The 19608-nt window shown below is 44.9% G+C and overlaps 1 protein-coding gene across 1 annotated transcript in view; it reads left to right on the top strand.

Annotated features, from left to right (window-relative positions):
• COL5A3 (collagen type V alpha 3 chain) overlaps nucleotides 1-19608 on the top strand; it is a 116463-nt gene that overhangs the window by 63415 nt on the left and 33440 nt on the right. The window contains exons 27-40 of the mRNA XM_084836459.1: nucleotides 26-79; nucleotides 455-499; nucleotides 1567-1620; nucleotides 2346-2453; nucleotides 3116-3169; nucleotides 3258-3311; nucleotides 6470-6514; nucleotides 8386-8439; nucleotides 11530-11574; nucleotides 11750-11803; nucleotides 14119-14172; nucleotides 14785-14838; nucleotides 17420-17527; nucleotides 18232-18321. Coding sequence (XP_084692585.1) covers nucleotides 26-79; nucleotides 455-499; nucleotides 1567-1620; nucleotides 2346-2453; nucleotides 3116-3169; nucleotides 3258-3311; nucleotides 6470-6514; nucleotides 8386-8439; nucleotides 11530-11574; nucleotides 11750-11803; nucleotides 14119-14172; nucleotides 14785-14838; nucleotides 17420-17527; nucleotides 18232-18321 — 873 coding nt within the window. The remainder of the gene's footprint in view (nucleotides 1-25; nucleotides 80-454; nucleotides 500-1566; nucleotides 1621-2345; nucleotides 2454-3115; nucleotides 3170-3257; nucleotides 3312-6469; nucleotides 6515-8385; nucleotides 8440-11529; nucleotides 11575-11749; nucleotides 11804-14118; nucleotides 14173-14784; nucleotides 14839-17419; nucleotides 17528-18231; nucleotides 18322-19608) is intronic.

Raw genomic sequence — 19608 nt, 5'->3', positions numbered from 1 at the left:
TTTTTAAAAAATCTTTCTTTTCCAGGGTCCATCTGGTGCAGCAGGGCCAATTGGCTACCCAGGTCCCCGTGGAGTCAAGGTAGGTACTTGTCGCCTCTTTCTTCCAGCTTCCGTTAATCCAGAATGAGAATCTGGAGGGATTTTCTCTCCCCACCGCCCGCACTCCTCAATTTGCACCTGCAGTCCTAAGTATGCCTACTTCAAAGTACATTTCATTGAAGTCAATGGCATCGACTTACACGCAGCATCATTTGGATCAGGTTAGGTAAGGTTTTTCTGTACAAGACACCTGAGACCCACCTTCAAGGCTCAGAATCTCTTGCCTGGCTACTTGGCCCTGTCATTAGAAGCTCGGTACCTTCCTGACCTCCTACGAGCATGGCTTTTATGCAAATACCTCATGCTGGCTTTTTTCTTCCCTATAACACTGTCATACCTTCCCATGTTTCCACAGGGGGCCTTTGGAGTGAGGGGCCTGAAAGGCAGCAAAGGTGAGAAGGTAAGTAGCCATCAGGAGTGTCAGGTGTTGGTATCAGACAAGGGATCCCATGGATTTCATTGAATCTCTGGATACAACTTGTCTGTTTCTGCTGTCTTTGCTCATGGTACATTTATGTTCTCGATTATGTAAATTTAATCTGTGGGGAACAGATGCCTTGTTGGGATGGAGTGGGCATTGGGCTTAATTACCTTTTCCAGTCCCATCTTGGGTTGGAGTGGCTGGGTTCAGTGACCTTGTGGCCACTTCCAGAGCTATGATTATCTAGTTTTTAGTTTTGTTTGTTTTTAATCTGGGAGTCAAGAGCCACAATGGGTCTCTGTGGTCAAGTAGGCTTAAGTTGGAAAACATTATATAGCAGAGACGAAATCTTGTAGACATTTGAAATCCATTCCAATTTTCAGAATTTGTTGTTTAAAAGTTTGAACTTTTTCCAATTTTGCTTTTCCAATTTGACTTTTGGGCAATACTTTTTCAAGAAGCTGAGATTTTATTTTGTGCTGATGCATCATACAGTGATGGTGTTAAGTTACCAACTTGCCAAACTGAATGCCTTGTTTCTATTTTAAAATCCTTGTATTAGACAGCCATCCATATAACTGGGAATGCTGAATTTCAAATTGGGAGAATTTAAATTCAAAATTCTGCAAGCAAACCTGAGCTAGCTGTTCTACTAGCAGGTTCCCAGCCACTTGTCCTTGTAGAGGAAATTTATATCAGACTCTCAAGTCAATCAGAACATGAAAAATCTCCCTCTGCCCCCCCCCCCCAAAGTAGCATGGAATTCTTCCACTTCCCAAGCACCCTCATACAAAAGTTGAGTGGCTGAGGCTTCCACTCTTTCTCTTGTAGAAGTTCTGTTTTGGTCCTTTGGAGGGGTTGTGGTCTTAGCAAGGACTGCAGTTGCAAATGTAGGTTTGGGTTAAAGGGAAAGGAGCTTTGAGCAACATCAAAACTGAGTGGACTTTGGCAATGTGACTACATAAGCTTCTTTGTCCCACATGGCAGATTTAGATATGTGGCCATTTCTACTCCTCTTGCTACATTAACCTTTTGTCTCTCTCTAGGGTGAAGATGGATTCCCCGGCTTCAAGGGGGATATGGGGCCAAAAGGTGACCGGGTGAGTGATACTTTTCCCAGTATGCTGATGGTTCTCAAAGCCTGAGAGGGGGCTCTCTTAGAAACAGTTCTGGAGGCTGTAGAAACCCCTTCTTTACTACAGCTCAATCAAGGGGAGGGAGCACTTGACTTTGGTAATAGCAGGCCAGCCAAGCAGACTATATCTTGCTCTGGAGTGAGGCCTTAGGTACTCCCACACCTGTCTGTGTCATGGAATACAACTTTACTGTTGCTAAATCCAAGGGAAACTATGTTGCATGCACTGACATGGGATTATCTAGGACAGGGGTGAGCAGAAAGTAGATCTCCAGATGTTCTGGACCTCAACTCCCAGCATTCCTGACCATTAGTGGCAGGGAATTCTGGGAGATGAAGTCCAAGCCAACTGGAGATCTACCTTCTGCCCACCCTTGATCTAGGATGCCATGGCAGGATGCAGTCTGATCAGCTGAGGATCAAGCTTGGCACCACTTCTGCTGGATCTTTGAAACCAATACCTAAGAATTAACAAAACTTTACAAAATGTGCCTCCCCCTTATAACAAATTGTGCAACTAGCCTCCAGTGCAAAAGTTAACGGATGCTCTCACTGTCATCATTCTCTTACATTTCCTCCAGTGGTAGCATTGGGGGAGTCTCTGAATTGCTGAGCTGAGAATTCTTTTAACCTAGAATTCTACACCCGCCCCTAGTGGGGAGTCTCTTAACTCATTCGTTTTGTCAATAGGGTGATGCAGGCCCCCTGGGTATCCGTGGTGAGGATGGCCCTGAGGGGCTGAAAGGGCAGGCAGGACCTGTTGGGGAAGCAGGTTCTTCTGGCCTCGCTGGCGAGAAGGTGAGCAACTACCTCACCAACCTACACGTGTCTATTTTGAGGAACTTAGGAAGCCATTAGTCCACCTAGCCCAGTGTTGTCTACACTGACTGACAGCTGTTCTCTGGGACTTTCCCATCACCTGCTACCTGGTCCTTTTTCAAACAAAGGTTGGAAACACCTGGGATAAAACTTGGGCTTTTCTACATGCAAAGTGTGTGCTCTACCACTGAGCTGTGGTCCCTTCCCTTAACAGAGGGGTGCAGAACCTCAGGATCGGGAGCCAAATCCGGCCCTTCAGGGTGCCCTTTCCCCATCATGTTTCCCCTGACCACCAATCATTTGGTAGTTCCCTGGCTTTTGTGCAGGATTTCCCCCAGTTCTAAAAGGTTGAAATATTTCTCCCAAGGCCTAGTTGCTGGCACTAAGAGCTTTAAGCTAAAATATGCGGGGGTTGATTTTTTTGTGTGTGTGTGTATTTTGGCCCCCCCGTTTTTGCCTTCAGCCCCGCCCATCACTGAAATGCAGCCCCTGAAAAGGTCTTTGAAATTGAATTCTGTCCCCAGGCTGAAAGAGGGCACCCACTTCTGCCTTAATGGTACAGCCCTCTTTCCCCCAACTCACAGAATCTTGTCTAGCATTTTCTCTGAGTGTGTGAAGGCTCTTATTTTCTCTTTCCGCAGGGCAAGTTGGGGGTGCCAGGCCTGCCAGGCTACCCTGGCCGTCAGGGACCTAAGGTAAGGGTGAGGAGGATGCTGGGATGAAGGAAAGAATTCTTGCCCCTGGTTGTCATCTGCTCCACTGAGTGGCTTTGTTTTCCCACAGGGCTCAACTGGATTCCCAGGGCCTCTGGGCCTCATTGGAGAAAAAGGCAAACGAGTGAGTGAAATGGAGAGAAGTAGGGTGATACATCTTTAAAGTACAACAAATGGGGAAGAATGGGGCTGGGAGAAGACAGGTTTGGGTGTGCTATGAATAGGACAACATCACAGCCTGGGTCTCAAACTTCTTTCATTTATAAATGTACACAGCTTCAGAGGTCTCCTTCTCAGCCAGCCCTTCCATATAAGATGTTGTATGTTTTGCTCACTCAGCGTGCCCATATGAGCTGTGGTGCAGTGGTATATTTTGAAGTGCAGGTGCGCATCATGACAATCCCCATAGCCTCCAAGGAGAATCCGAAAATTCAGGCAGCTGCCTTGATCAATATCAACAAATCAATTTGTTCTCATCTCCACCAGGAGCAAGCCTTTTATGAAGCTAATGGGTCTTAATAGCCCATTCAAGACCAAGACCCCCCCCCCCAGCCCTTAAATACCTTATATGCCAAGAGGGACAGTTCCCAAGAATTTACTGTTGCTGGGAAAATCCATTTCTCCCCAGCTGTTCTGAGGATTGCAGCTAAGCTAAGAGGGAACAGGGAATTCTGAGGGGAGTGGCGGATGACATCATGGTTCCTGCTAATCACAAAGTCCCGGGCTTCGACCACATGAGTCCCAGCTCCACTACAACATTGTGTATGAGTATGGGTATGCTCACTCTTGGTGTGAGTCACAACAAAAGGCCCACTGGCCTGAGCAGGATGACCCACTTATCATCCATCACAATCAAAATGAGTTTGAGGAGAGAAAAGTCTCAGATCTCAAATGTTCATGTCAAGCACAACTTCCCAACTCAAGGTTGTGGTCAGGTTTTGAATTTGGAGTGATTTTCATGTTTTGGAATAGGTTGTAGCTTTTGGTGTGCTTGCTCAGACATGTGGGTCGGATGCTAGTAGCAAGAGCTAGGACTTTGGCACAAAAATCCTGACTTTTTCAGACCCCAATGAATGAGTTTTCAATGATCAAAATCTGGATGTCAAAATTCTAAATTTTGGGTATTTGACAGGTGTCTAATTTATAATAGCACGTAGCTTTTATATTATACATTTCAAATGTAGGATATAACATACACATTTCCATTTTAGCTCTCCTTTTGGTGGTTGGTTAGGTCTTGGCAGTGCTACACATTACACATTAAAGGCCAAACGAGATGGGAGATCTGTGAATAGGATCTCCTGCAGGTGTTTTTTTTTTTTTTTAAGAGTTCATAGCAGCTATAGGGCAGCAATTTGGATCAGGACTACAGTGCTGGGATTTTAACTCTCTCCCGACCAACCCTGACACACAGTGTTTTCCTGAGGAAAGTGCCACCCTCTTCCCAGCCCCCATCTCCCAAGGCAGCTATTTACCCTGCAGAGGAAAACTTGCAAGTTCCATAAAGGTAATGACATAGGCTTGACACTGATATGATAGATTATTTGTCTGGGCCAATAGGAGGCCAGGTTGATAACTGAGTGAAAAAATTAAGCTAAATGTGAAAAAGAGACGTGGAGAGGCAGCTGAAATGAAGTTGAGAAAAGAGAAGCTGAAGAAGGGTGTAAGAGTGATAAGGCAGAACCAGTTGAGGAAGTAAAGGGCCAGTTGGCTGATGAATTTACCCCACTGGAAGTGAGAGAAGGTCAACAGTTGTTGAAATCCAACTGGTACCAGCCCTCATTTGTAGTCCCCAACCCTCCAGATGTGTTGAATTACAACTCCCACCATCCCCTGCCAGCATGTCCAACAGGCCAAAAGAAAGAAATTGGAAGAATATCTCTAGTGATTCTAGGAGAATAGACCTTAAGGGTTTAGCAAAATTTGCGCAAAATAGAATTTTGGCTCTATAGTTGTAATAGGCAAATAGTAATAGTAATAGTAATAGGCAAAGGTAAGTTGTGGAATATAACATAATGTATACCTATAATCAAAGTGTAAGCTATTAAAGTATACATTTACTTTGCTGGTATTGTGATGGTACTAGTACTGCTGGGTGATGGTACTAATTGATCTTGTCTCTGTTCATATCTTTAGCTAAAATTAGCATGAACCCATGTTCGTAGCATGTGAGAAATATGGGTGCCAGAGGGCAAGATACCCAAGCCTCTTTTTAAAGTGTTTTCTGGCCCATGCCTTGCAACGTACTATAGCTTAATTTAATTTGGTTCTCAAACCTGGAAGTTGTTTCCAGTGTGAGGACTCAGGGCTGGAATGTATGAGACCTGGATAGAGAAGAGAATGCATCTGAGCATGTGCAGAGTGCCTTCCCTTCTCCCCACCTACAATCAACCCCTACACATCTAGGCTAGTGGGTAAATGCTGCCAGGACACAAGGCATGATTTCCAGGTTCAGGCCTTCATCTAAGTACTATTTAATCTGAGCTAACTCACCCCCCCCCCTCCAAACACTCTTCAGTCTCTGATTTGGTTACATACTAAAAAGGTGAATTTAAAGTGAGTTGAAAGGGAGATGGCAAGGTAGGGCTTTTTGACTTATGTCTTTTTCATCCCAGCAAAAGGGATCATATAAAATGTGGCAGATTTATTCATTCTGGTGAGTGACAGTCACAGTGCCCTAGAGCAGGGATGGTCAGAAGGTGGATCTCCAGATGTTTTGTTCTTCATTTCTGAGAAGCCAATGATCAGGAACACTGGGAGTTAAAAGTCCGGAACATCTGGATATCTACTTCCTGTCCACCCCTGACCTAGAGCAACAGAGGCATCTCAAGGAGCACTTGCACAAGAATACTTAGTGTTGCTTGCAGCACCCACCCTTTGGAGTACCTCACCAATTGACCTTAGACAGGCCCCCACAGTTCTGATGTTCAGAGGTCCTCTCAAAACTCATCTCTGTATGCAGGCTTTTCTTGAAGAGTGACCCATCCAACTATGGTTTGCAGCACACAGTAGAGTGTATGGTTTTATTGATGATTAATTTGCATTGTGTTTTTATTTTTGTATTTATTGTTGTTTTTATGGCATTGCATTTTATGTTCACTGCTTTGATAACTTTCTGGAAAGCAGTATATAAATTTGAATTATAAAAATAAATAAAATGACCTAAGACAGGGAGACACAGTGGCACCTGTGCAGTTCCCTGTAATGTGTTGTTTAGTCCTGTGTGTGTGCGTGCATTACCCCCCTGTCTCCCCATCCATTTCTCTTTCTCTTCTTTCATAGGGCAAAGCTGGCCAAGCTGGGCAGACTGGACAGCGTGGTCCCTCGGTGAGCGGTTCACCTGACAGATGACAGTATGGTTCCACAGGGGCTCTTTTCTCATGCAGATATAATGTTCAATTTCATGGAATGATTCAAAGCGGTTAGATGCTGTTTGGCCAACATGGCTTCCTGTATTTAAAATCTACACTACCCCCAACACACAACTACCCACTGAAAAACAAATTACAATTATGTGAAAATACCAGTGAGAGAAGTAAGAGCCAGTGTGGTGTAGTGGTTAGAGTGTTAGACTGGGGCTCAGGAGATCTGGGTTCTAGTCCCCACTTGGCCATGAAGCTCACTGAATGACTTTGGGCTGGTCACTGACTCTCAGACTAACCTACCTCACAGGGTTGTTGTGAGGATAAAATGGAGAGGAGGAGGATCATGTATGCCACCTTAGACTTCTTGGAGGAAAAAGGAAGGGATAGAAATGTAATCAATGAATAAGCAGTAAAAAAAAGGACATGGTAGGAAAGCAAACACTGGGGTTGTCTATACTTAGCCCTATAGACTATCCTAGAGGCTTGGGGCAAGTGGGAACTCCAAAGAAACAAAGGAAGCAGAAAAATACAGTATCATTTGAATCAAAGGTATTGAAATTTCTCCCACTATTCCCCAGATTAACTCTAGGTAAAATTAATTTGAATTTGATATTTACCATTGTTATCTTAAAATCCACTTATACATGCAATCCTATGCATGTCTAGTCAGACATAAGCCCCATTGTGTTCAATGGAACCTACTCCTTAGGCTGCAATCCTGTGCACACTTTCCTGGGAGTAAGCCCCATTGAGCACAGTGGGACTTACATCTGAGTAAACATGCATAGGATTGCACCATAAAAGTCCCCCTCAAAGTCTAATGTAAGTGTGAAATTTGACGCACACACTCCCCTGCCCCCAAATGGAAATCAAAACCCTGAATTTTTTCCTCCACTCTGGATTTGGGTGAATTTTTGTTCTATCCTGGTCCAGATGCCAGTTTTGAAAGGAGAAGTCATACAGGCCTTCAGTGCAATCTGCTACCTGCAAACTTTGCTTGCTAGCACCTCTGACTATCTCGGTCACCCATCTGTCCCTGATGGTTCACAATGCAGGCAAATGGCTGAAATACTGATCATGTGACATGCCATGCAAAAAACAACAACAGAGGCACTGTGCACTTGGTTAGCTTCCTGCACTCCTGGGCTTAGCACGCAAGTGCCAAAATGAGAATGGGGGATGCTGTCCTCTGGAAGTACCTGGAGTCTTGCTGCTCAGATCAAGAGCATATATAACACCAACCCCTCCCCTTCAGCATGCGTCACCTAGTGTATTGCCCTGGCCATGGGCGTTGAACTCTTAGGTTGGAGGTGCCAAGATAGTGATACATCAGATCCATATGTTTACTTACAAGGAGACTTGATTGGGTGACTTACAGCAGACAGGTGTACCCAGTGGTTGGATCAGACAGCTTCTCTGAACCACGAGCCATGGTGTCCAATGGGTTTTATGCCATACATGTTGCAATGAGGCAGCACAACACTAGCAAGCACCCCAAGCATCCATTCCCAGCATAAACTAACAGCGCTTGGTTCTCAGCACAGCCACCTGTAAACAAACTTCGCTTCCCAGGCAGAGTGCTTGATAACAGTCTCACTCATTAGCATGGAAAGTGCTAGGCCACGCATCAGCCCTTTGAATCATCTTCACATGCCCAGAGGCTTACTAGCAAGGGAATTGCAACAATAATGAACTTAAGCAAGCATTATGGATCTCTAGGCCCCTCTAACACTACAAATGACTTGGCTGGGGCCAATACACCTAGACCAGTCCAACCCCCATGTGACATTTACAGCCCCCAGTCTCAAATCTGTGTCCATTCTCCCCTTCCAGGGTCTTCCAGGTGAGCGTGGTTTGCCAGGATCTACCGGAAAACCAGGACCAAAGGTACTTCTGTTTTCTGTACAATGCACATGGCCTTGTATGTTTCTCAGTGCCCTCTTCAGGGTGTGTATGTGCGTTCAGCTATGCCCTAGTGTTCCCCACCAGAACACAGCTCCATTCTTCTGCATAATTTATGAGTCAGTTCCACCAATCTTATACCAGTGTCTTTTTTAGACTCTGCCTAGCATGCAGAGACCAAAGTGTTGGCCTGGCCATCCTGAACATTTTCTTGGATCCCCCCACCCCCCACACAACTCTTCAACTAAGGGCACAATCCTATGCATGTTTAGACAGAAAAAAAGGCCTATAACTCCCAGCGTTCCCCAGCCTGTCATGCTGGCTGGGGAATGCTGGGAGTTATGGACTTACTTATTTATTTATTTATTAAATTTATTAATCGCCCATCTGACTGGTCACCCAGCCACTCTGGGCGATGTACAACCCACCATAAAACAATTTAAAACAATAAAATTTTACCATAATTTTTTTTTTTAAATACCCTAACCCACCCCAAATGCCTGCCTGAACAACCACATTTTTAATGCACGACGGAAGCTCATTAAAGAGGGGGCATGACGGAGTTCCCTAGGGAGGGAGTTCCACAGAGTGGGGGCCACCACAGAGAAGGCCCTCTCCCTCGTCCCCACCAGTCTAGCTGTCCTGGCTGATGGGACAGAGAGAAGGCCATCTGAGGCTGATCTTGTTAAGCGGCCTGTCTGGTGTTGCTGGAGGCGCTCCTTAAGATTTTTATGTTTGAACATGCATAGGATTGTGTCCTAAGTTCTATACCTCCGCTAGTGCTGAATTGGCCATCAATAGGTGGACTGAGAGCCAATCTATACACAAAGCTAAAACCACATGGTACAACAGAGTTCCTGGGACAGCACCATTTCAGTCTACCAGTGGGTGATTTCATGTTTGAATGTTTCCTCGCAGTAAAACAACAGCAACAAAACCACCCCTGGGAACAGCAAACTAGAACCTCAGGGAGAAGAGTAGGCTACAACGTTCTCCCTAACATGCTGTTTTTTTCCACAGGCAGAAAAAAATTGATGTGAAGAAACATCCAAACATGCTGTCCAAAATAGCATAGTCCTGGGAAATCTGCACTACCTGGTTTATGTGAATGGGTAGATTGGCCCACTGGAATTTCTAGTTCCTGGTGCCATTACTATCCCCCATTCTTGCCACTGATGCTCTTGTCCCTACTGTTGTCCCTCTTCAACCTTTATTCTGATAAGGCCATTTTACATACTATTTCCCAACTAGGAATGGGTGAAAAATTTATTTGGTTTGCATTTCGATGCAAACTTACCAAATTTGCACTTCCCCAAACTAAACCTAAATTGGAATGCTGTTTGCCATCAAAAGCCATACATTTCCAGTTTGTGATGTATTTCACCAAAAAAACCCCACACAAAAATGCTCACATTTAAAAAACACAAAATGTGTGTATTTGGGAAAAGTGCATAAAATGCATATATTTGAAAACATATGGACAAAAACTCTTTATTCATTGGAAAATCGCTGAATAATGAGGATAATATTGTAATGACTTACTATATTGACTGGGATGCAAAGGCTACCGAGTAAATTGAGTGAATGTTGTGTAAAAGAGCATTTGACTATTAATTATGCTAAGACAAAAATAGTCATTTTGGGGAAGAAGAGAAAAACTCATACATGGAAATTGGACAACAAATCCATTGAATAGCTGCATAATTTTAGATAGTTGGGGCTTTGTTTTAATGCCCAACTTTCTTGGAAGCAACACTCAGATATAGTTAAGCTGAAAACTTCTCAGTCCATTCAATCACTGATGCAATCCTCTAGATCCCAAGGGGGAGTTTGGTTGCACCTGCAGTTGAGGTGTTTCTGAAGAAGGTAGTCCCGCAACTGATGTATGGCACAGAGATATGGGGGTATACGAATGTCTCCACTATGGAAGTGGTTCAGAACTCTTGTATGAGGTCTTTGTTAACTGTTCCCAAGGTACACCTGCAGCACGATTAAAGCCAGAAGTTGGACTAATTTCTATTGAAACTTGTGCTCATGCTGCAATTGCCCTGTTTGTAGCTGGTTTGTAGAATATATTGGTTGAAGCTGGTTTGAACAACTGCAAAGTCCATCTTGAAAATCCTGGGTAAACTCGGTTAGAACTATTTTACACACCTACAGGATCAATATTGAGGATTTACCTACTTTTTCCTCTAATAGAGTTAAACAGATGCTCACAAAGAGAAGCTATCTTTATGCTAAGTGGTGGGATATATATTTAGTTTCACAAATGTCTTATTCTAATTGGTACCCATTATATAAAACAACATTTGGCCTGGTGAATTACTTTGTAATCCTTACTGGATTTTCTTTCTAAGAAAATAATTCACAGCCTTATGACTCCTTCTGCTTTTTTGGAAGGGAGATTCAATAATATCCCAACCCACCAAATACTTTGTATGTATGAGTCTGGAGAGCTTGAAGATGTTTCTCATTATTTATTAAGTTCCCCCTTGTATAAGCAACCTAGGCAGAAGTTTCTTGTTTGTATTCTTTGGTCCCTGTCAAATAGACCCCTACTGGACCAGATATATACATTTCTTATAGTGAAAAATGCATTCGTTACTACCCAAGTAGCAAAATTTACTTTGGCAGCTAAGAATATAGGAGCCCTTTCTCAAAAAAACATAGGGGGGATGGAGGAGAGGAGTTATTTTTTATATTGTATTTTGAACATCCACAGTTCACTGTAGAAAGTTTATATATTTATACATTTGATTGCTGAATATCTTTGTTTTGTTTGTTTATACAGTGGTGGCTTATGACTTTAAATAAAACATTGTTGTGCACAAAAATACACACATTTGAAAAATGCATTAAATGTGTTTGTGTTTAATGTGCATAAAAAAGTAGAAATGTTCATGTGGACTAAAAATAATTTGAGGTCTGGTGTGGAATCCAGGCAGAACAAATAGCTTTGGGAAAATGAGCAAAATCAAGCTTGACAGATTCTCCCTTCCCTATCCCCAACACCTATTGCAGTCAAAATCTGGGGTCATTTTTTTGCCCAGTCCTTAACACTTTTTCTTCCCACAGGGTGATTCTGGCTATGATGGGGCCCCCGGGATTGTAGGGGAAAAGGTACGTTGAAAGATAAATCCCTGCAGGTAAAGGAAACCAAAAGACAATGTGGCCCTCAAGATGAAAATGGTTTCCTACAACTGGTCTAAGGTGTGATGTGATGGGGATGGGAAGGAGGAAGCCAAAGGCTAGAACAGGAAACATCTCACAGTGACTTCTCCCTCTCTTTCCACAGGGCCCCACTGGACCACAGGGCCCCAATGGATTCTCAGGGCCCAAGGGGCCACCAGTAAGTATCCCATGATTTCTCACATCCATTTTTTAAAACCTCTCTAGAAACAAAGGGAACAAAACATTGGAGACATTAGAACACAGGAGGGAGCATGTTGTCAAAGGGGAAAAAATACTGTCTAGCTATTATAGGTTTATATTTGAATTACACACAAAGAGAAAGCAAATGTCAGTGTAAACATCTGTTGTGAAAAGAGCCTGAGAGAACAGTCTGTCCTTGCCAGGATGGGAGGGCAGTATGTGAGGGCAAAGGAAAAAGCCAGAATAGATCCCTGTTGACTTGGGAGTTTAAGCTGTAGGAAAGGGGAAAAAAATTGTTCTTCATTCTCGGAGGAACTCCAGAAACCAGTCACTGCCCCACTTCATCTACAGGGAGAATGCTTTCACAATTATGATGAAAACAAGATTAACTACCAGTATACTTACCAAGCCTGTATCCTCAGGAAGCCTCTCATACCAGTGCCATTAAACTGACTGAATGCCAGGAGGTGTGCTGGTGGGAAGTGAATGCATCACTGTGCTTGTGTATGACTGCAAATCCACATGTACAAGGTTTTAATGCCTGGGAACAACCACAATATTTTTGGGGAACACTATATTTTGACTTCCAACATGAAGAGGAGATCCAATCAATTGCCTGCTTTGCTATAAATGTAAAAGGGGCGCATGGTTTGGGGGCTAGAGGTGGGAAAACAGCATATATAATAGTGCTGTGGCCTTATAGTGGCCTTCAGGTTATAGGATAGCACAGGGCCCCGTAATCTCTCCTGTGTATGGCTTTGACTTTGTGGGGCTACATATGTGTATCCAGGTTTGTGGTTTCAACGCAATACATGTCTGAGAAAATTATGGAACTAAGAACTCAATATCTAAAATGTGAAACTCACATTTTGAAATTTGTCTTTTATTTGCAGCCCCTCTGATTTTGGGGTGGGGGGAATAGAGAAAACCCAGTTTTGCCCTTCACCATTTAGGAGCTCTGCTGGCAGAACTCCTCCACCCATCCTAACTAGGAATGGGCAAACAAGCAATGTTTGAGTTTGCTAGGATTTTCTGAACATTGTCTTGCTGCTCGTCTCATGCTGATTTCATTCATGCTTGTGATTGCTGCTTGCTCTGTGCGAACAGGAAATTTACGCAAATCAAGCAGTGATCGAATGCTCCCCAAATTTGCTCAAATCTCCTAATTTGCACAAATTCCCTCCATAGAGCAGGGCTGATTCAGACTACTGAGGAAATTTGTGCAAATTGAACTGGGAATCAGGAAAGAGATAAACATGAGTACGTGTTCAGCAATTCACTAATACTTTTGGTGGAGATGTGCTTGTGCTAGCAAAAATGAAATTCTCATACATCCTTAATCCTAATCCCTCTCAGGTAGCTGTCCAAAGGCATTAGGATCACCCTCTTAAAGGTTACCTTTCAGTACCTAAAATACCTAGCCAGACCTTGCACCATTTGGAGTGATTCATTTGGAATTCAATTTGCATTCAACAATTTTAAACTAAGAAAATTTGTCTGAATTGGAATCCCTTCCCTGCCAGTTTTTTATTCTTGCCACAGGCACTGTGTTTTGACAAAAGTAGTTTTCCCTAAAACATTTAATTGCAGGAAGGAGGTGGGGAAAAAGCCCATAAATTGTGGGGCATATTTCTATCACAACATCGTAATGTTCTTTTGAAGCTGCCTGGAGGGGACCAGGTGGCTGATCTTATTAGATCCTTTGTAATAAGGTCCCTTTTTTCCAGAGCTATGTGATTTTCATCTCTGCCCTATGGAGCTTTGATTGGGGGCTTTCCTGCTGGGCTGCCTTCATATTTCACTGTCCTCTCCTCTCCTTCCATGTTCATGATCAGAAGAGCACTTGAAAAACTGCAATCCCTGCCCGCTTTCTCAAGGACATGTGATCTGGGTTTCCCCACACCCCAAGTATTTCCCAACTGCTTGTTTGTCTCATGCACATTTTTTACTGCACATTTATTTGTAACAGTTTTATTAGCCCTGGCTCAGTATAGGCTCCCCACCATGTCCTGCTATGTTGTGAAACTGTTAAACATTACCCATTTCACAAAAACCTCATACCAACAGACCAAAAAAAAAAGAAACGTAGACAGTGTCATGGAGGATCATTGCAGTTACAGGCCAGACCCAGTGCTCTTGCATAAGCCATGTACACATTCCCCCAAACTTTCTGAGTTGTGTGTTTTGGAAGTGTGGCTGCAGCCTTGTAGGGGCATTTCTGTGGCAAATAGTCTGTCCTGGCCATCACATGACAACATCATCATCATCATCATCTTCATTTCTGCTTGGTAGGGCCCTGCTGGGAAAGATGGCTTACCAGGACATCCAGGCCAGCGTGGTGAGCCGGTAAGTATCAATATGAGCAGAGTCCAAGGCTGGTTCTAGCCGTTTTGGTGCCCTAGACAAGAGGTGGGTGAAAAGAACATCTCCAGACATTTTGGACTTCAATCCCCAGCATTCTTGACCATTGGCCATGCTGGCAGGGGCTTCTGGGAGTTGGTCCAAAACATCCTGAGACCTACTTTCTGCCCACCCCTGCCCTAGACAAGAGGCCTAGCTTTCTATTACTCTTCATTGATTTCTGCCCAGCCTGTGACAACACTGCTGCCTCCTCCTTTGTCCTTAATGGGCTCAGCTTCCACCACTGCCTCCCATACAGCACCTTCTTGCTGGAAGGGAGGAAAACAAGATGCTTTTTTCCCCATGAGGTTCTGAGGTGACCAATCTTCCTAAACTGGAAAATGGCTGATTGTGCTACAGCTGCACCTCTGCTAAATAAGAGGTGGGCCAGTGTGCATCAGGCAGCTGTTGGCCAGTGCATCAGAGCCCTCCCAGCAAACATGGCAAACGTCTCTTTTGTCTAGTGGATAGGTGAGCCATAATGGAGATCTCTGTGGGACTTCTTGTGTGGTGCCGCCTCCTCTTTGAATAGTAACCTTTCATTTCTCCTTGTTTCAGGGATTTCATGGCAAAAACGGCCCACCGGGACCGGTTGGTGTTGTGGGGCCACAGGTAAGGAGAACATTAGTTTACGAGTTCATCAACAAAAGAATCAGCTGAGCTGGGGCAGCAGCGAGGCTTCTGTGAATGCAGGCAGACCTGGTAGTTGAAGTTTCACCATCTGTCCAATGTCTCAGGTATGAGGAGGATTCTCCCCTGCCTCACGTTTAGTAGAAACTATATGTGAAAAAGATTTCAGAGTTGATAGCTGGTAGACCAGGAATGGATGGTGAAGGGTGACTGGTGACAAGGGATTCTGAACCTCGCTATGGCGTCTGTGTGTGGTCATCTGTTTCAGACAGATTCTGTCAGGTCTCGGCCTAGCTCTGAGAGAGGCTGCTGCTGTGTCAGAAACATTTGAGATCTGCACAATGAATAAACAATTATTATAGACCGTATTCAGTGGTACTTTTAAGATCTTTTCCTTCCTGGTGTTTTTTGCTACTCATAAGGACAAGTTGCTTAGACTGAGGAAACTGGATTGACTGCAAGGGTTTTATAGGGCTTGGTGTGTCCCAATTGGCTTGTGGAGTCAGCTGACAGTTTTAAAGCAGGGAGGTCTCCTGATTTTCTTTATGCTGGAACTGCAGCCTAGAGGACACCCTTTATCCATAAGGCCTACTCAGCCTGTCCTTCTGAGGAACCAAAGTGCTGGTGGTGCAGGATGTAAGGTGCTGGAGACTGACTGTAGGTCTCGTGGTTACACACACACTTACAAATGCATCCCAGTTCCTTGGAGATTCTCATGACTGTATGTAAGGTTTACCTTGCTTTATTAGAATAAAAGTGTATCCAATCCCATCTCCAACAGGGAACAGTCAGATACCCCATAGGACAGGGGAGGGCAAATCGTAGCCCCCCAGATGTTTTGACCTACAACTTCCATCAGCCGTAGCCAGCATAGCCAATGGAGGGAGATGATGGGAGTTGTAGGCCCAAACATCTGGAGTGCCACAAGTTGCCCACCCCTGCCCTAGGGTGTGCACAAATAAGGAATGATGGAAATAGCCATTCCCCATTTTCTTTAAAGAGGCTGGGGCTTTTTCAGGGAGGGGGAAATAAGCAGCAAAGGCACAGTCATGGATTAGAACATTCTGAGGTGTGTAGAGCTGGCTGGGGACCCTGTGGCCCTCCAGATGTTACGAACATAAGAAGAGCTGTGCTGGATCAGACCATAGGCCTGTCTAGTCCAGCATTCTGTTCCAGCAGTACCAAACCAGATGCCCATGGAAAGTCCACAAGCAATGGTCTTTAGACTCCAACTCCCTTCAATTTCAGCCAGCATGATCAGTGGTCAAAGGTGATGGGAGCTATAGCCCAGCAACTCTGGGAGGCCACGGGTGCCCTGTCTCTGGTTTAGAGAGTGAACAGAGAGAGATTGCACACTCCCCCACCCTCTCATCACTGAAGCTCAAGGTCAGCGCCTTCATCCTGGTAACACATCCAGGAAAAAGACAATTACTCCTTCAGGCAATTTATCATTAGCATATGGAAGTTATAGCCACAAGTTGGGGTGATTGCCACTAGATGGCTTGGGGAGAAAGGATTGGACAAGTTCATGGAGGAGTTGGATCATCAATGGCTATTTAACATGACAGATATAAAAGAAACCTCCAGGCGCAGAACTTTCTTGTTCAAGGCAGGGGAGGAGCAGAGGCCGTCTTTATCACGCCCTGCTTGTCACCATATTTTCACATGGAGGTGCCTGTGTCCTGCTTTGACTGTTACAAACTCTAGCTGCATTGAAGTCAGCAAACTTTCAAGCCTACAGGTGGTTATCCAATGGGGTTCAGGCTACAACAGAGGTGGTCAAAATCCAGGCAGAAGTCAGAACACAGGCAGGCAGGCAGTGAGGGTCAGGCAACAGCAGGAGTGGTCAAGGTAACAAGCAAGAGGTCAAGCACAGCAAATCAGTTGGGTACATTATGCAGCCCAGAAGCCGGGTCATTAGTCAGTCCAAAAGGCCAGGAAACAGAGCATCACTCACAGTGCACAGCTCAGAAGGCAAAGTATACATCCCAGAGGCTGGATAAATGATGATGCTGTTCCAACGCTGGCTGGGTTTTCAGTGGGCTTTTAAGTCCAAAGCCTGCTGGACCCCACCCAGAGCTCAGCTGCAGTAAATAAGCCTCCCTTTCCAGAGCCTTACTCCTGAGGAGTTGCTGTCTCCCAAGGAGACCTTTTCTGGAGGTAAGCAGTCCTTCACACAGGGGCCTAGTAGTCTGTCACTTGAGGTTATGACACTCCTAGGGGTCAGGGGTTTGCTCAGCCTCTGCCTCAGGGGCAGAGTCCCTTTCTCTTGACAGGGATGACTCTGCAGCCATCTCCTCCAAGGGCTCAGGCTCTTGTGGGTCTGGTGGCACTCCCTGGTCTGGGATAACCTGGGTTTCTGGGGCCTCTATCTCTTCCTCCGAGGAGGACTCCTCCAGTGAGAGCATGGCAGTCTGATGGGTCCTTCCAGTACATGGGAAGGATGATTTGAAGGAAGCATGAAAAGTTAGTGCCCAGCTACCCCAGCAACTCTAACCCATTTGCTGCCACTTTTTGCCCCTGACTTGCTCTCAAATGGTACTGTTCCTTCTCTGCATCATAGGGAAACTCAGGAGAAACTGGTCCCATGGGGGAGAGAGGCCACCCTGGCTCCCCTGGTCCCCCCGGAGAACAAGGGCTGCCAGGCGCCGCTGGCAGGGAAGGCACGAAGGTGAGTGGCTGGAGGAACGGGGGTGGGGGTCATAGTTGCAAACAGGGAGGCCACGAGTGATGGAGTTTTATTGAAGCAAAATTCTGTCCCCAGCTGGGACATCCACATTGACTTCAATGGATCTGCTACATGTACATCCAGAAAGTGCTGCATTTGTTTTCATTTCCAGGGCAATGAGCATTCTTGAAATACCCTACTTTAGAGCTAGTAACATATATATTATATGTATATAATATATATATATATATATATAATTTTTGTGAACCGCCCAGAGAGCTTCGGCTATTGGGCGGTATAGAAATGAAATAAATAAATAAATAAATATTATTGTGTAGTTTTCTAATTGTGCTTTTAATTTATTTGTTTTATTATGGTTATTTTAATCTTGATCTTATTATTGTTAGCTGCCTTGAGTGCCATTTTTGAGGGTCGAAAGGCAAGTTATAAATCAATTAAATAAGACTGCGCAATCCGATGCAATTAGAGTCAAGTACACATGCAGGAAAACCCCTGGGTCATGCCACTGAAGGAAGCAAGTGACAATGTGTAAAATACGGCAGGGCAAACAAACCCAGCCCACAGCAAGAAGGGCAAGTGTATTTCCCCATAGAGATGTGCAAAGAGATCAGAAAACTGCCCAAAGGTTCTGCTTTGCACAGCCTTGCTACTGTGCCTGTGTAGTAAAACCAGACATTTACGTCTAGGGTGATCCTGGCCCTAGCGGCATCCCAGGGAAAAATGGCCCTCCTGGAATGAGAGGCTTCACGGGGGCTCGAGGACCTGCTGGCGAGACTGTGAGTATTTGTCACAATGGGGAGAAGGGACTGGTGTGAGAGGTAGTTCCAGTGGATTTGAAGCAGAAGCTGCAGCTTGGCTTGCCACTGCAATGACGAGCACTTTTGCTGTGCAGGCTTTGGGGCACCTAAAGTTCCATCCATCTGTGATCTCTGGGTGGAACTTCTATGTTCAGAAGTAGTATACCCCCGAATATTAGATGCTGGGGAGGGGGAAAACAACAGGGGAGTGCTGTGCCCTTTCTGCCCAAACTGGGGGGATTCCCAGGGACAACTGGCTGGCTACTGTTGGAAACTTGATGCTGGGTTAGATGGGCCTTTGGTCTACTCTAGTAAAGTGGAGTTCTCATATTCCTTTGCAGGGAGCTAAACTATGGTGAATGAATGAATTCCTCTTGTGTTTACTGACTTGGTAAAGAGATGCAGGATCCCTGATATTTTTAGCATAAGCCTGGGCTCAGAGTGTGCGCTTAGCTACAGCAGAAACAGAGGCAACAGTCGGAGAGTAGCTGCTTCAGATGTCTAGGGCAGCCTTCCCCAACTTGGTGCCCTCCAGATGTGTTGGATTGCAACTCCCATCTTTTCCAGCCAGCTGCTGGCTGCAAATGATGGGAGTTGCAGCCCAATAGATCTAGAGGGCACCTGGTTGGGGAAGGCTGGTCTAGAGAGAGCTCAGGGAGAGAGCATATGAGGTTTTCTCATGCAGTGTTTGGGGTTCTGAGGGGTACTGATGACCCAGGAGTATGAGAACCTTCATCACATGTAGTTTAGCAGGACACTGCCTAACTGAGATGGACACATCAAAGGAGGAATCCCTCCTCTATTCCATGATATATATGAACCTATCTCACCTGTTTGCCCATCTCTACCAGGTGCCAGCATTCCAAAGGGACTAAGATCCTCCTGAATTCGCTTCATCAGCTACACTGACAATGAACAACCTTGTGATCAGCATATCTGCCCATATTCTTTAAGGGCTTTCACGTTTAGCAGAATTCACATCCCTTGATATAACCTAACTCATGTGAACACCTGACGAAGAGAATGCACGTTAGACACTGGAACACGCAGAGGAGCAGAGGCCATAAAGGACAGATGCCATCAGCACTGCAAACCAAAATGGAGGCAAATCCACACAAATGCAGCAAATATTGAATGACAGAGAGTTTATTTAAAATCCATCACTTGTTTCCCTCAGTGGCCAACCAAATGCTTCTGGGAAGCCCACAAACAGGACAGGAGGGCAGCAGCAACTGGCATTCAGAGGCACACTCTCTCTGTGATCCT

Source organism: Heloderma suspectum, chromosome 2, assembly GCF_057233095.1.
Source record: "Heloderma suspectum isolate Gila_16-S chromosome 2, 16-S_ref, whole genome shotgun sequence".
NCBI classification, from domain to species: domain Eukaryota; kingdom Metazoa; phylum Chordata; class Lepidosauria; order Squamata; family Helodermatidae; genus Heloderma; species Heloderma suspectum.
Note: the sequence above shows the minus strand (reverse complement) of the source record. Positions and strands in the feature narration are given on the sequence as shown.